At 55.9% G+C, this 15,711-nt stretch overlaps 1 protein-coding gene across 1 annotated transcript in view; it reads right to left on the bottom strand.

Annotated features, from left to right (window-relative positions):
* AGRN (agrin) overlaps positions 1-15,711 on the bottom strand; it is a 120,810-nt gene that overhangs the window by 26,833 nt on the left and 78,266 nt on the right. The window contains 8 exon segments of the mRNA XM_074161589.1: positions 141-246; positions 420-565; positions 2,109-2,309; positions 3,485-3,679; positions 5,692-5,913; positions 11,922-12,128; positions 12,273-12,497; positions 14,627-14,851. Of these exon segments, the coding sequence (XP_074017690.1) occupies positions 141-246; positions 420-565; positions 2,109-2,309; positions 3,485-3,679; positions 5,692-5,913; positions 11,922-12,128; positions 12,273-12,497; positions 14,627-14,851 (1,527 nt within the window).

Below are 15,711 nucleotides of genomic sequence, written 5' to 3'. Positions count from 1 at the left end.
ACACCGCTGTGTCCTTAGCGAGCACTTCCTTGCTTAACCCCGGGGAAAGGGCACGTGTTACTGCAGGTCCCCCAAGCTGGGGACCAGCACACACAGAGCTTGTGTCAGCCCGGGGGGCTAGCTGCCTTCGGGGGACTCACCGCGGCAGGCTCCTTGGCTAGTGACATAGAGTTCCTGGCGTTTTTCACACCGTGTCTTCTTCAGCTCACACTCGTTGGTGTAGGTCACACCATCAGAGCCACACACCTGCCAGGACAGGGAGGGAAGCCACTCAGGGCAGTCCCTGGCACAGGAAGGCAGGTTCCTTATCCATGGGATGCCCTCTCCAGCCCAGGAAGCATGCGGGAAGGCCACCAGGGAGAAAAGAGGAGGGGAGCGAGGACTGCAGCAGGCAGCCCAGGACTGCTGAGCCTGCTTACCGGGTTGCGTGGCACCGTCAGGCAGGTGAAGTCACACACACAGCGGTCATCCTCTGCGTCCTCATCCCACCAGCCCCCGAACTGCCGGCACCGGTCCTGTTCACACTCGCTACCGTCGCCGGAGCCTGAGCCCCCTGAGCCACACTCTGGAGCGAAGGAGGACCATGGTGAGAAAGGAGCTCCCACCCAGCAGGGCAGAGTTCGGGGAAAGCAGAGGTGATGGGGACAGAGCCCTCTCCCTGACACGAGGCTCTGTCACAGCAGATTGAACCTCTTCAGCACAGGCAATCCCAGAATCCTGGGCCCATGTATATTAGGATGCTTCTGCCCGGACCTCAGAGAAGATCCCTCTCCCTCGGAGAAGGCAGACTCTCCCACTGCTGTCACAAGACTCTGCTAAGCCTACATAATGAAAACTGCAAAGGGATGCTTTAGCAGGTGACCCGAGGTCTTCCTCTCTACAGCATCACCGCAGCAGCAAAAGCAAGGATCCTGTGGCTACCAGCACCCTGCAGGCTACCTGGAGATCAGACAGCTAACAGCCACGCGCAGGAGGACTTGTCACTTGACTTAGTGACAGCTTAACTCCATGCTTTGATCCGACTCCTTCCCCTTACTCTGTCCTCCCAACCACATAGTGCAGCAGCGAGATTGCTGCTGCTAATACAAACATGGAAAGCAGTGCAGAGGAAAGGATGGGGTTTGGGTTTAGTTTGAAGTTTAGTTAGGCAGATATTCTTAACAAGATATAAACTCTGTTCCTAGCCTGGCTGCCCCTCCACAAGATGCTCAGAGCTCCAGCAGCAAGAGAGATGTGGCTGATTTCAAAGGCTTCTTAAAGGGGAAAGGGAGGGGGGGAAGGAAAACCTGGCCCTTTTTATTGAGTGATCAAAGGCTGGGATTTGGCATTACACAGAGAATTATTTAAGATCTTTTCCCAGAGGGACATCAACCTGAAATTCCCCAAGGAGGGCTGTGATCAAACACCATGTTATGTCTTCCCCTCTCCCTAAGCGCTGCCACAGCACTGAAGTCCTCCAGCTAGACTACATGTGCAATGAGCCAGAGAATCTCAGCTCGCCGGGGTCAGCACACCAGAGCAGCGAGGTTTATGTGCCTCCTGTGTTCACATTCAGCCAGAAGTAACCCACAGCTTTCCCCCTACAGTGGGAAAACTCAGCAGGTTCTTAGCTCTTAGCCCAGCCAAACAAGGTACAGCCAACCCCATGACCTTCCCAGGCGCTCAGTACCGAGTCAATAGTGGCCACTGGCCAGGTCCTTGAGGCAGAGGGAAGCGAAACGGCAGCTCCCTGCCCCAGGAACCGCTCCGTTTCCCCCAGCCAAGGCCCGCTGAAGTGTGAAATTAAAGCAGCGATAAAGTCCTTGCCCAGCCGATTAGGCGGCGTCACCTCTCATTAATGCTGGATACAGAAAGACAAAGGGGAAAGGGAGGTGGCAGCAATGCTGGGTGACAGTGGCCAGCTGGCCAGGAGAGAAGAAGAAGGTTGTTGGCACGGGACTTGCTGTGCTGGGGACACCGGGGGTGTCCAGGGCGTTATGCCCGAGCTCTGGGCAGTGGGGCACAGCAGAGCAGCAAGGGAAGAGCCCGCTCTGTGTGGCCTCAACCCTTCCTCACCCTTTCCCCCACCCTCCTGCACCCCCACAGCCGGAGGAACGGTGGCCACCTACCATCTTCACATGGCCCCATCCTGGCAACCTCGATGCTCTTCTTCTGCTGGCAGGAGGCCACCTGCAGTTCGCACTGGTTGTCGTAGGTGAGGCCATCGCTCCCGCAGACCGGAGCGAAGGGCTGCTTCTCGCAGCGCGGGCACACGCACTGCCCACCCACGCACTTGCTGCCGAAGGAGCACACCGTGCTGCCGCAGGACTCTGTGGGACGAGAGGGAGGAACCACCATGAGATGTCATAGGGACCTTTGCAGCCAACTACCCGGTGTCACAGAGCTGGGGACCGTTAATGCCATGTCCTCAGAGGCAAGGAGAAAAGTCTTCCTTCCTCAGAGTGGTTTGTTATTGCTTATTTAAACCCTGTGAAGACTCTGCAACGGAGAGGTGACAGCCCTGAGCATTTCTGGTTCTCATCAGCCCTCACAGGTGGTGTGTCCAACGGCTTTTTCCAGGCCACCAGTAAGAAATCCCATTTACTCTCATGGTGCCTTCAGCCTCCTCCTGCTCGCAGGGTCCACGGAGCACAGAGTCATCTGTCACACTCAGTCACTCTTCTCTCCCAAATTCAGAGAGGGTCTCCATGCACAGTTCAGCCTTGGAACGCAGACCCAGCTGGACAGGTTTTATGAGGCTCAAAGCCTTGCTTTTACTATAGCAGCTTTTACTATATTACTTTGTCCTAATGAAGAACCTAGGCAAGGCTTCTAATTCATTAAATTAGCACAGAGAGCTCCCTGCGCTGGGGAGAGGGGGGGAAACACATGAGCAAAGAGGAATTAACCCCAGGGGATGGAGGGAAGGGAAAGCTACTGAGATTAACCGTGTGATCAAACAGACCCTCGATCCCCTCAGTTCTGGTGGCAGCTATCGACATGTTTTTAGCCTGATTTCTTTGCTTGGCTCAGACAAGTAACAAAGGGGGTAGATACCACCTATGATATATCATTGGGGCTGAAAAGGAGAAGACTCAAGATGGCCAATTTTTGTGAAGCCAAAAGGGAAGACCACGCCAGACAAGGTGAAAAGCTTCAGGCACGGTCTCCGAGTGACCAGCTAGGAACTGCAGCCCAGGGCCAGGCTGCTGGGTGTCCCTGAGCAAGCCCTGTCACTCTGGACCTGATATCCTCCTGGGAAGTCCCAAAAAACAACCAATAAAGGCACCAGAAGGAGCACAAGGGAGACCCTCCACACATCCTGGCCCTGGGGTTGCTCAGGTGCCTCCAAGGGCTGGAAAACCCACGACCGCTGAGCCTTGGATGGCCGTGGCCAGGCGACTCAGCAGGACCCGGGCAACCAGCGGGGGCTGAGCATCCGCTCTCCGAAATGCCACCAGCGGGAGCGCGACGAGGGCGAAGAGAGGGACCTTGCCAGACTCACTGCAGTCTCCTTGGGCAGCCACCAAAATGTTCGTCTGCTGCGTGCAGGCCCGGACGTGGAGCTCGCACTCGCTGCCGTACGTGTTGCCATCTGTGCCGCACACGGGCTGCGAGGAGGGGACGCACTCCGTGGGGCACACGCACCGTCCCGTCTCCGCCTCGCAGATGGCCCCAAACTGGCACTTGCCACAACGGTCTGCGCAAGACAAAGAACAAAGCCAGGAGGTTAAAACAAGAAGTCAGGCAGGCATCGCTGTCTAACGGAAGTGCTAGAGCAGAAATAAAACCCCACGGTGATGCCCTCCTCCAGGTTGAGCCCCTGCAGATGATGCTGTCAGCCTCGTCAGGAGCAGGAGCCCCAGGGCGCAGGGTTGAGGCAAGGAGCGGAGGCGAGGGCTGCAGGAGGAGGGAGAGTCAGGCTCGGAGGCAGAAAGGCAATAACTACTCCTAAAAGCCATCGGGGCCAGGAGTAACGGCAACGAAATGTCACCAGAGCTGTACGCCTGTTACAGCTAAATAGGAGGCGGGAGAGAGAGCACTGGCTGAGAGCAATTACAAGGAGTGATAAATCACCCCCAGCCTTTGGAGGAGGAGCACAGCGTCCCAGGCGGCCAGTCTCCCAGGGGAGAGAGGCGGTGGGATTCACACACAGCAAGCTGGGAGGAGGTGGTGGGCCGGGAAGGGGGATACTGTCTCCCCCTGGTTTCTCAGGGTGCCAACAGCGCTGGGGGCACGTATAACATAACACCGATTCACAGCACCCTGCCGCCTCCCCAGCGGGGTCCCCAACATGCAGACACACACGCAGCACACGTGTGCACGCAGGGTCGGGGCAGAGAAGACATTTATCTTCGTAATAACTCACTTGCAAAAGAGCTATCACTCCTTCCAGGAGAGACTGGACAGCACATCTCCTCTCTCCTGACTCCTTAGTGATTCACGGCTTCGTTTTCTCCTTCAGACAAACACCCCTCTTCCCTCCCCGCCATTCAATTCACCAAGAACTTGGCTCAAAGATGGCTCTTTTTCTTTTTCTTTCACACAGCAGCTGCTGCCTTTGCATGGGGGAGGGAAGGTGCAACAACCCCCTGCTCGGTTTGTGCAGGCTGTTGGCCGGGAAGTTTCTACCTAAAGCATGGAGCTCGCGGTCATGCCCGGGCTCTGCCGGTCGGGAGAGGGGCTGCGCGAGGCAGTCTGTGTGTGGGCAAGGGCAGCTCCTTCCTACAGGGCACTCGAGAGCCTCTGACCTGGTTTGAGGGACACAGGATTAATTTCTCTTTCAGTCATTTTACTTTTCAGTAAGGTCTCCTCTAATGATAGGAAAAAACTGCACTTTTAGAAGACTCTAGTGTCTGGATTTGGGAAAGTATTGACTTTATAGCCAGCTCTGGGGTGCGGGTTTCAAGGTCTCAGTGGTTTTGAGCTCACCAGGTGCAGGGGACGAGGAAGAGTGAGACCTGGGCCCTTGACCCAAGCTGCCAACGGGGTTATTTCATACCATGAACGTCACATTCAATATAAATAAGAAAGTTTGCTGAGTTCTCCCTCTCCCGTAACGTCTGTGACCCCGAGAACTCCTTGCCCCGGTGCCGGAGCCCTGAGCCCTTCCCTTCCTCCCGAAGCCGCAGCGCTCGCAGGGTCCCACATGGGCTGGGAGTGCACGGCTTCCTGGGATGGAATGGGCTGGGTATGATCCTGGTGTATTTTATATTGATATTGAGATCAATATTGGTTCTTCAGTATTATTAATGTTAATTATTTAGTCTTCTTCTATTAAATCTGTTTATATTTCAACCCTCGGGTTTCCTTATTTTTCCCCCGATTCCCCTTCCTGGGTGGGGAGGGGTCATCAGATGACAGAATAACTGTTTAAATGACAATAAATTGTTGTCGGTTCCTCAAACCGTAACACTGACCACGCTGGCAGATTTTGTCCCGGGAGAACCCAGCCAGCTCAGGCTGTGCCTGTCCGCAAACACCTTTCGACTGGCAAAGCTGTGCTGGCACAAAGAGAGACCTTGCAGATGGGACTGCTGTGTCCGGCTCCGAGTTGCCCACGCTACGTGGTGGCAACCAAAGCACAAAGACGCCCCGACAGCCCCCTGTCCCCAAGGCTGGGGTCACGCTCGTGGTAGCAAGCAAACCCAGCTGTGGCCAGCAGCACCAGGAGGAGGAGGAGGAACCCCCCCCCCCGAGATTGGCTCTTACCGCAGGGCCCCTTGTGTTTCACTTTGATCTCCCTCTTGAGGACGCAGGCCATGGAGTCGAGCTCGCAGGGGTTGCCATAAGTGCGGTTGTCGCTGCCGCAGACGGGGTCGTAGCGGCCCTGGCAGACCTGCTGGCACTCGCACACCGCCTCCTGGTTCTTCACCACGCAGGTGGCCCCGAAGGTGCACTCCATGCTCAGGCACGGGCTGGGTGTCCCCAGGTCTGCAGAGGGGACAGGAGAGAAAGGCACCGGTCTCAGTCCGCTGTTTTCCCAGCTCCCCCGGGGCACTGTGCATAGCAAGGCATGCCAGCATCCCCCGCCTCGGGCCCCCATATGCCTCCCCCAAGCCATGGCAAATGCACAGAGCTCTTGGCTTTGGCACCAGCCCAGCCCCTGCACCCTCCATGCCACCCCGACATGCCCAGCTCAGCATCGTCCCCATGCTTGGCAGAGGTTAGGGGTGGGAAGCAGGCACAAGATCTCCTCCCTGCACGCCGTGAACAGGACTTCCACCTCGTCTCCTCCATCCCAGCCATAGGTGGGATCAGCCCTGCGGGTGTCTGCTCCAAACCCTGATGTCTGGGTCTCCCCAGCAGCTCCCAGCCAATATCAAGAATGAGCATCGTGTGCTGAGGGAGGACAACACAGACTGAGGCCCCTCGGTGCCAGGAGGGGAGCTGGCACTTCTCTTCCCGGGCAGCAATGGTGCCACAAGCCTGTCCGTGAAGTCAGATCTGAATGACCAGCTCTGCAGCAGAGGGCAGGGCAGGAGGCAGCTGAAAGTCCTCCTCAGTGTGGGTCCTGGTGGCTCGAGGACACTCACTGCATCGTCACGCCATACCCTCATAGGCAAAAAGCTCATACAGGGATGGTTCCCTTCACTGAGGTCCCACATCCTCAGAATCACGCTGTCCCCTGAGCAGCTCATCCTAATGCAGCGCTGGATAATCCTAATACAGCTCATCCCCGGTGGCCATACCCAGGAATATCTGGCTGGAGAGGACACCTACATGGACAATGCTTTTAGTCATATGGTTTAGTTTTAGGTTGTCCTGCAAAGAGCAGGGAGTTGGACTCAATGATCCTTATGGGTCCCTTCCAACTTGAGATATTCTATGATATGGCTTCACAACACAGCCTGTCTCTCTCCTCTCTCCAGCAGCTCAGCTCCCTTCCCCTCCTCTTGCAAGCTGAGGTTGGAAAGGCCGGGGAGCTGCTGTGTGGCAGGATGAAGAGACCTGGTGTCCTTGCTTCAGCCCAGTCCTCGGGCATCTGGCTCTAGGAGGAGAGCCCTGAGGCTCCCTGGGGATGGGTAATGCCCCACAGCGTGGGTTGGATGCTGAGAGGCAGAATTCCCCTCTGCTCACTCACTGGAGCTGCTTAATCAAAGCCAGCCACGGTGGCACCTTCCCTGCAAGATGCCCGGCAGCAATGAGATGAGCAGCCAACCCCGATGGTGACAGCAAAGAGAAAAGGCTGTGTCCCACTCCCTGGTAGAGCCCTGCGGTTCCACCCGGTTCCCAGCCCTCTTGCTGAAGGCAGACATGCCCCTCCAGGAATGTCCTCCACCATCCAGAAGCCAAGACAGGCAGCTAAAAGGCAGGACTGGTCCGTGCTGCTGGGAACGGACCGAGCACCGCCCGGTGACCCCTTCTTGTGACTCAAGAGAAAAGCCCCGAGGACCTGGGGCAAGGAAAGGACACAGATTTAATCCGTGCTGGACACCGACAAGGACACACGACAACACGGATGTGGGGAACAGATAATGCGGGCAAGGCGAGATGGATGCAACAGGCAGACACAGCACAGCCCCACCAACACCAAACAGCAAGGCAAGCACAGAGCCGGGGTGCAGTGGGAAGGAGAAAGCCCTCCGGAGCCCGCTGGCGTGGCACAGAGAGTGGACAGGGGCAAAACAGGTCCATTTCCCCCCCCTGGTAGGACCACGGTGGCGTATCTACAGAGCAAGAGCAAGGCTTGAGCCCTCAGGAGCCTGGCTGAGTGCTGTCAACCGGTGAGCAAATGGCCCAGAGCGTGGGCACAGGCAAGTCTGAATTTTGGAGCTGGCTCTTTGGGAAACAACTACCAAGTCAACTTAGAGCCAACGGTCCGCAAAGGAACAGGGGGACAGTTCAGGCACATGGCCACTACTCCGAGCCGGCCTTTTCAACTCTGTCCCCAACTTCCCTGCAGCTGAAGGGCTTATGAGCAGTTCCCAAGGACGAGAAACCATTCCCTGCTGTCTTAGCCCTGTGGTGCTGCTCACATCTCCTGCTCGTGTTTGGCTTTTTTAAAAAACAACATCTGTACCACAATCATGTCCCCCAAACACAAGAGACGCACGCTTGCACAGAGAAAGTGCCTCTGCTGGACACAATTAGGCAGTAAGGATATAACGAGCTAGGCATGAAACAAGTGCATTTGCTCATTTGAAATCCAAATTCACACTCTTGTCTTGGGAGGCAAGTGAGCAGCGAGTGAGAGCACAGGGAGGTGCCAGGCCCGATGGAGAACGCTGCCCTGACATTTCTCACCCTTCTTAAGCACGCAAACCTGCAGAGATGCAGCACATGAAGTTCCTTCACAGCCTGAACCCTCAGCCTGTGAAATTTCCCACACAGCCCTGGGCACCTGCAGGTGTCAACGGGAGTTCTGGCACCAGTTTTGATGTGGGTGGATATAATGAGGACCTACTGAGCAAGGACCTGGGGCTGTGCTAGAATCAAGACCTGCTTTGATTCCTGGCCCTTCTCCATCTTTGTAGGCAGGGAAACTGAGGCACAGAGCAAAAACGCTCATTCTGCACCCCGATTGATTCAAGGGTACGATCCCCCACCTGCTGCCAAGCTGTGCAGAAACCTAAACAAGCCCTGGGGACACTGAGGTCTCCTCCAAGCCTTGCCTGTGGATGGCTACAGGGCTCTGAAGGTGCTTTGTAATTCATCATGCCCCACCGATCTGTGCCCATGACACCCAGTGGGCTCCAGCACCAGCTCCTCGGGGATATAGGGGAATAATTCTTCGAGAAGAACCACATCTGAGGGCAGACAGCTCCTCGGTGCTTCCAAAAGGCACACGGTGCTTTGCCGGACACTGGGGAGGGGAGCTGCAGTCCCTGCAGAGCCCCTGCCCACTGGACTTGCACAGACAAGTGTGACACACACTAGGGAGAGCAAAGGGAGAAGCATCGCAGTCCCAGGCAGGCAGAAGTCTCTGGGGAAGAGGAGGTGGGGAAGAAAGGGGGGTTAGTTGGGGGCAGAAGGAGGGGTAAGATCAACCAGGAGCAGTCCAGACTGATGTATGAGCCGAAGATAAGGATTGGGGGGCTCACAGCACCCACCTCTGCTCCCACTCTCATTTGCCTCGAAGGGTCAAGCCACAGCAAGCACCGGACAAGAGCCCACTGCAGTGCAAGGCATTTCCATTCCAGCGGGAAGTGTTTGGGGTGAGGGATGGGAGCAAAACCAGGGCAATCTCTCCATCCCAGGGGCTCTCAAGCAAAACTAGAGAGGAGGGGAGCAGTGAGAAGAGGCCAGGACTGTCACTGGCTATGGAGAAGGGGAGGAAGCCGACCTCCTAGCAGAGATGTCCGGGCAGGGAGCAGAAGGGTGCTGCGAGGACACAATTCCTTCCTCCAAACAGGCAACACTGTAAAACACAAGACACAGACGAAAAAGGAAAGAGAGAGAGCAGAGGGAGAAAGAGAGCAGGGGGAAGAGAGCAGAGAGAGGCAGGGAAGAAAAGACAGATGCAACTACAGACACCTTCCCTCCACCTCCTGTCCACATCCGTCTCATGCCATCCCTTCTTTCTCAACTGCCCCATCACGGTGTAAAAGTAGAGAAGGATTAAACACAAGGCCTGGACTGTTTTGTTTGGCTTTGCCTCCTTTGCCTTGCTGCTGGAAAAAAACAGCAGCAGAACTTAGTTCATTAGACAGGTACATGTGAGAGATTAAAACACTGTGACCATACTAATGGTTTAAGACTAACTGTCTTTCTTTTCCTCCCTTTCCTCAGCTCCGTGTATCTCCTGCATCCTCACAGCACAGAGCCGTGGATGATCTCACCACGCTCCCACCCTGGGTGCTGGATGCAGACACAGCCTGTAGTTCCCTCAGTATCTGGTCTCACCCACTGCCAAGTGTGCCACGAGTCCTGTCCCTGCATCCCAAGGAGGAGAGAAGTCAGCACTACCAGCTGTGCTCATGCTGAGAAGACCTGTCTTGACAGACAGGCTGGAAAGCAACAGCACCACCCCGTTCCCATTTCCGAATCCGTTTCCCATCTCACATTGAGTCTGAACTGGTGACACAGAGGAGGACGTGCTTTCTTCTCATTGAGCTCAGAGAGAAGATGCTTTCCTCAGCTGACGGGGAGGCCAAAGGCTTGCCCACACCTCATGGTGGCTTGCTACAGGACAGCCTGGAGCTGTCGTGTGGACTTTGAAATACCAGGCTTTGGCAGAGCCCCAGCTTTGATTTACTTCCCCCACATGGCAGGCTTTGTTTGCTCCCACTCCATGAGGATGTAGCTCCTGAAAGCAGAGGTGTGCATCTGCTGTCCTCGCCTGGGGGAAGAGAAGTTGGGGGGAAGCTAAAATAAAAGAGAGTAAGATGGAGAGAGGAACAGCAGATGCACACAGACCATATCCTACTGTCCACCAGCCTCACTCCACTGAATGTGGTGGAAATAATGCGTGTCTGACAGCAGGGTAATTAGCAGCATGAGCTCTCTGCTCGCCCTAGAAATTTGGGAAGCCTTAGCAAAGGCCTGACCCTAAAGAATGGCCAAGGGAAGGGTCTGTACAGAGCCCAGGTCACCAGGGACTGGCCACCCAGCTGCAAACCACCACCTGCTGGCCCTGCTGCCCCAGAGCCCAGTGGAGCCTGGCCATGGACCTCACTTCACTCATCCCCCCTGTGCCCAGGCAGCCAGGAGTAGCCCCGTGCAGTCTCATGGCAGCCCCAGAGGCCGGTCACACCTCCAGCAAAGCTCCACAGAGGTGCAACGTGGCTAGGAAAACGAGCACCAAGGTTGCCAGAGCGCGTGGCTTCCTGGCAAGGTTTCTGGTTGCCACCCAGCACCAGCTCCCCGTGTCCCCGGGAGACAGAGGACTGAAAAGTGCCTCTCTTGCCTTCCCCGTAGGGAGAACTCAGGGAACTGGCTCCTAAACATTCAACCACCAGAAACACAAGGAAACGGATGATTAAAAATAACAGTTGTGATTATCTTGAGTGTGATTTTGGGAGCCTGACAAACAGTTTTCAAGCAGCTGGGCCTGGCAGCGTTAAAAAACCTACTGCAGGAGCACAAAGCCAACAAAACAGACCCACAACACGGGGCTTAATTTCCAAAGTACTTCAGAAGGTTTGATACATCTGACACCATAGAAAACACCAGCTTAAAATAATAGGACACGGTCCTAGATCTAGTAAGATACAATTTTGAGCTGAAATGAACAAGTCCTTCCAACTCATACAAATCAATCCAGTGACTGCGTTTAACCTCCTCAATTTTCTGTGCAATAATTTTTAAATTGGAGGTTCCCAACATCCTAGAGATCCAAAGCCCCATCCTATCGCATAAGCCTGAAAAAGTGTCCTCATGGAAAGGTCAAAAGCTTTTCCCAGAGATGAGACAAAGACACGGCGAGGCCTCCAGAGAGCGGGCGCGCTGGGAAGAGTTCCTTACGGAGAGTACCTGGAGCTGAGAGAAGCAGGCGGGCATGGAGGGGGAAGCATGGAAGGAGCTTGGGGACTGGCACTACCCTGGGAGGAGAAATGAATGGCGTGGGCTGCACGGGAGCTGCGTGGTGGTGAACGTGCACCTGGCCGTGAATGAGAGAAACCGGCTGGACATCAACGCTTTGGTACTGTTTAAACACAAATGATTCTTCCCCGTGTCACTGAGCACATCAGACAGAGACGAGACCAAGGAGGACGACATGCACATACACACACACACGCACACACACGAGGACTGCTGGAAGGAAAAAGAACAGGAAGGAAGGGATATTCAGGGCTTTAACGGCCGCAAGAGAGCCTGTGGCTTGCTCAGACGGTGGGCACCCAAGTCACAACTTACCTGCAGCTTTCCAGCATCACCGTGGCCTGCAGGGAAGGGGCTGACGCAGGCTGGGCTTAAAGTGGCTGCTGGGGCTGGGAAATGAGAGGTGTGGGGGTACCAGTGTTCCTGCGGGCCACCAGCCCGACGGTACCAGTGCTTACCACAGGGTCCACTGTGTTTTACTGGGATGGCAGCCTTCTGGTGGCACTCAGCCTTCTGGCGCTCGCAGTCGTTGCTGTAGGTCCGGCTGTCGCGGGCACAGACAGGCCGGTAGGCACCATCGCAGGTGATGCGGTCACAGGAGCATCGCGTGGTGCCCCGGCGGTTCAGGCAGACAGCGTTGAACTTGCACTCATCCTTGCATTTGTCTGGGAGGAAAGAGGACAGCACCGCTCACACCCGCCCTGAGGACAGGGGAAAGGGGGTAAAATTGCCAAGATGCTGGCACAGAGCGGCAGGGAAGGTCAGGAACCCAAATTCTCCCGCTCCCCAGGAAGCAGAGAGGTACTTACCCTGATGCTGGCACTGCCCTGAACGCACCTTCTGGATCTCCAGTCCTCGGATGGCCCCCGAGCGCCCCATCACGCACTCGTTGTCGTAAGTCTCCCCATCGTCGCCGCACACAGGCTCCCTCTTTTGGGGACAGTTCTCGGGGCGGGAGAGCAGCTCTGCCTTTCGGGTGCGGGGGTTCACCCGGCAAACACGATTCATGTCGTTGAGGACGCCTTTACAAGGGTCTGCGCACGGAGCCAGAGCAACACTCACACCCTGCCCAGAGAGATGCTTCCTGGCCTCCCTCCTCCCTCCCAGCTGGCCCCAAAAACCTCCAGCCTTCCCCGGGAGCGTTCAACGTGTGCTCATCTCCTTGGGACCGGACATCTGTAGGGCTCTGCACACGTTAGGACTCATTTTTTACTGAGCTGCACACACCGAGGACACACGACTTTTCCAAAGTGACCGCTGGATGGGATAAGCTCTGCCTTTTTTCCCATCCTGAGCTGCCTTCACTCCCCTCTGTTTGGGGAATAGGGCTCTCTCCCGCAACCCAGGCAAACATCCCGAGTCCAAGGGACATTTGCTGGGTTCACAAGATGCTTGGTACTCCCATCCCGCTCCTCCCACTCTCCCTCCCATCTTTCCAAAGTGCTGGAAGAGCCCTGAGGGCAGCCAGGGCCACACGCTGCCTTGGCCCGCTGCTCCAATCTCGGCTTATCCGGATCAGTCTCTCTGATCAGCTGAGCTCACATTATCATACCAAAGAGATGGGCAAAACAGGTGCCGACTGCTCGCTAATCCCTGCTCTAGCCCTGGGTTTCCCTCTTCCTTGTCAAGCAGGTACCTGGAGAGTGCTGATTCATTTTCTGCAATCACAGAAACATCATCGAACCTCTCCACCCTTTAATCCCACCAGTCTGAAATCCCTGCATGGAACACAGTCCCTGACTGACATGGGGAGGAAACGATACAGGATCCCCATTTCCCCAGCTTCTCACACAAGCAGAGGAGGGACCTCCCTTTCAGTCACTCGCACGTCCCTTGGAGAAGGCTGGTGTAGGACAGGGTAAGAGCTGAAGTCTTTTTCTTTGTCCGTTTTAGCATGTGCAGTAATCATGGAAATGAAGCAGACAAAGGAGCTCCCGCAGGACCTACCCACTCCATCTCCCATTCCCCCTCCGGCAAGAGCTGCCCATGCTCGCTGCTGCCCTGCAGTCACACCAGCAGACTGCCAGGGATGCGTTACCTCCCTGGAGGCCTCTACGAACCCCCAAAACATCATGAGAACATCTCGCGTGGACCCAGGGAGCTGTGGGTAAATAAAGCAGCTGTAGTGGGGCAGGGATGCAGTACTGTTAAGGAGATGGGGACCGCATCAGAGGGGTTCGGGGGGAGGAAAACACACAGACATATCTTGGGGACTCCACGATGAGGATATTCGAGATGTGCTCTGCCTGCACTGCTCATCCCCACTCTCTCCCCTACCTTGCAGCACATCCTCAAGCTGTACAGCACACTCAACAGAATCCAAATGCCTTCAAGTAGTTTCAGGTTCTACAGCCCGGCTGCTTGACCTGATTTTCTGCTGATGCCCAGCTAAAATCAGGAGGACCTCAAAGGAGCAGCGAGGCTCAAAGCCTCTTCTGTGCCCTAGAAACCAGGGGCACCCAGCGTGGCATCACCTCTTTCACACCTCCCACTTGCACCCATCTCGCCCTACTTGGGACTGAGCAGTACAAGTGCAATTAAAGCTCTTCCAGGTTTGCAGCCTGCCCATACACACTCCCACACTCCTTCCCCCGGGGACAAACACTGGTCTGGCACGTGTCCTGGCTGATCTCATGGTTTTCCTAATGAATACGGTCGCTTTTAATTACAAGTATCCACCAGCCGTCGTTAGCCAAAGAGGAAGCCATCCTCGGAGTGACTGTGTTTGCGCTCTGGGATCTGTGCCTGTCGGGCTCCTTTAATTAGAGGGAGCTGCTTGCCCGCAAGCCCTGGGACGCCGGCTAGCAGCGGGCTTCTAGCCAAAACCTGCAGCCGGTGGGGGGACCGCAGCCAGGGAAGATGGCAGGAGGGAAAGGAGGTGGCACAGATGTTGCAACTGCTCTCTAGGTCAGTGGGTCCCGAGCAGAAGCGCCTGCAGCCAAATGCCACGGGGGGAAACGCTGGCTTGGTCTGAATTTCAGCAGCCGTCACCCACAGACCGACCTTTTTCTGCCCAACCCGCGTTTTTGAGCTGATGACAGCAGGCAAGTTTTTCTCCCCAACCCTTTGCCATTTCCCGCTGCTCTGCCCTGGATACTCCTGACGCGGGAGGAAATGTTTTTAAAGCAATATCCCTTGGTGGGGGGTGGAAGAGGGAACTCACCACAGGCGCCATCGAACTTCTTGAAAACATTCTCCTGCTTGTCGCAGGCGTGCTTGTTGAGGTCGCACTCGCTGCGGTAGTCCTTGCCGTCGCTGCCGCAGACGGTGCTCTCGGGCACGCCGCTGCAGGACGACGGGCAGATGCACTTGGCCGACTGGCCGTCGGTGGAGCGGACGCAGGTGCTGCCGAAGCTGCAGGTCACCTCCGCGCAGGGGTCCTTGGAGCCTGTGGGAGAGAGGAGGGGGCACGGCACAGGCGTAAGCACAGTGGCTCCCGTCCTGCCCTCTCCCACTCTTCTCATGGGATAAATAAGCCCAATGCGCCACAGTGTCTCCCTAGACAGCCCCAGTCCCTCTGAGCACCCATAAAAGCACACGATGGCAATGGATGTCCTCCCTTTCCCGGCCACTGAAGTCAGTACCCAGTGCTGAGCAGGGGGGCTCATCCACCCCAATATCCATGGAATCATAGAATCATAGAATGGTTAGAGTTGGAAGAGACCTTAAAGATCATCGAGTTCCAACCCTCCTGCCATGGGCAGGGACACCTCCACTAGAGCAGGTTGCTCAAAGCCCCATCCAGCCTGGCCTTGAACCCCTCCAGGGATGGGGCAGCCACAGCTTCTCTGGGCAACCTGTTCCAGTGCCTCACCACCCTCACAGTAAAGAATTCCTTCCTAATATCTAATCTAAATCTCCCCTTTTCCAATTTAAAACCATTACCCCTTGTCCTGTCACTACACTTCCTGACAAAGAGTCCCTCTCCGGCTCTCCTGTGGGCTCCCTTCAGATATTGGAAGGCTGCTATGAGGTCTCCCCGGAGCCTTCTCTTCTCCAGGCTGAACAACCCCAGCTCTCTCAGCCTGTCTTCATAGGAGAGGTGCTCCATCCCTCTGATCATCTTCGTAGCCCTCCGCTGGACCCGTTCCAACAGGTCCATGTCCTTCCTGTGTTGAGGACTCCAAAGCTGGACACAGTATTCCAGGTGGGGTCTCACGAGCGCAGAGTAGAGGGGTAGAATCACCTCCCGTGACCTGCTGGCCACGCTTCTCTTGATGCAGCCCAGGATGCGGTTGGCTTTCTGGG

The sequence above is a fragment of the Numenius arquata genome, chromosome 20, assembly GCF_964106895.1.
Source record: "Numenius arquata chromosome 20, bNumArq3.hap1.1, whole genome shotgun sequence".
NCBI classification, from domain to species: domain Eukaryota; kingdom Metazoa; phylum Chordata; class Aves; order Charadriiformes; family Scolopacidae; genus Numenius; species Numenius arquata.
The sequence above is the reverse complement of the archived record's forward strand: the minus strand, read 5'-3'. Positions and strand labels throughout refer to the sequence as shown.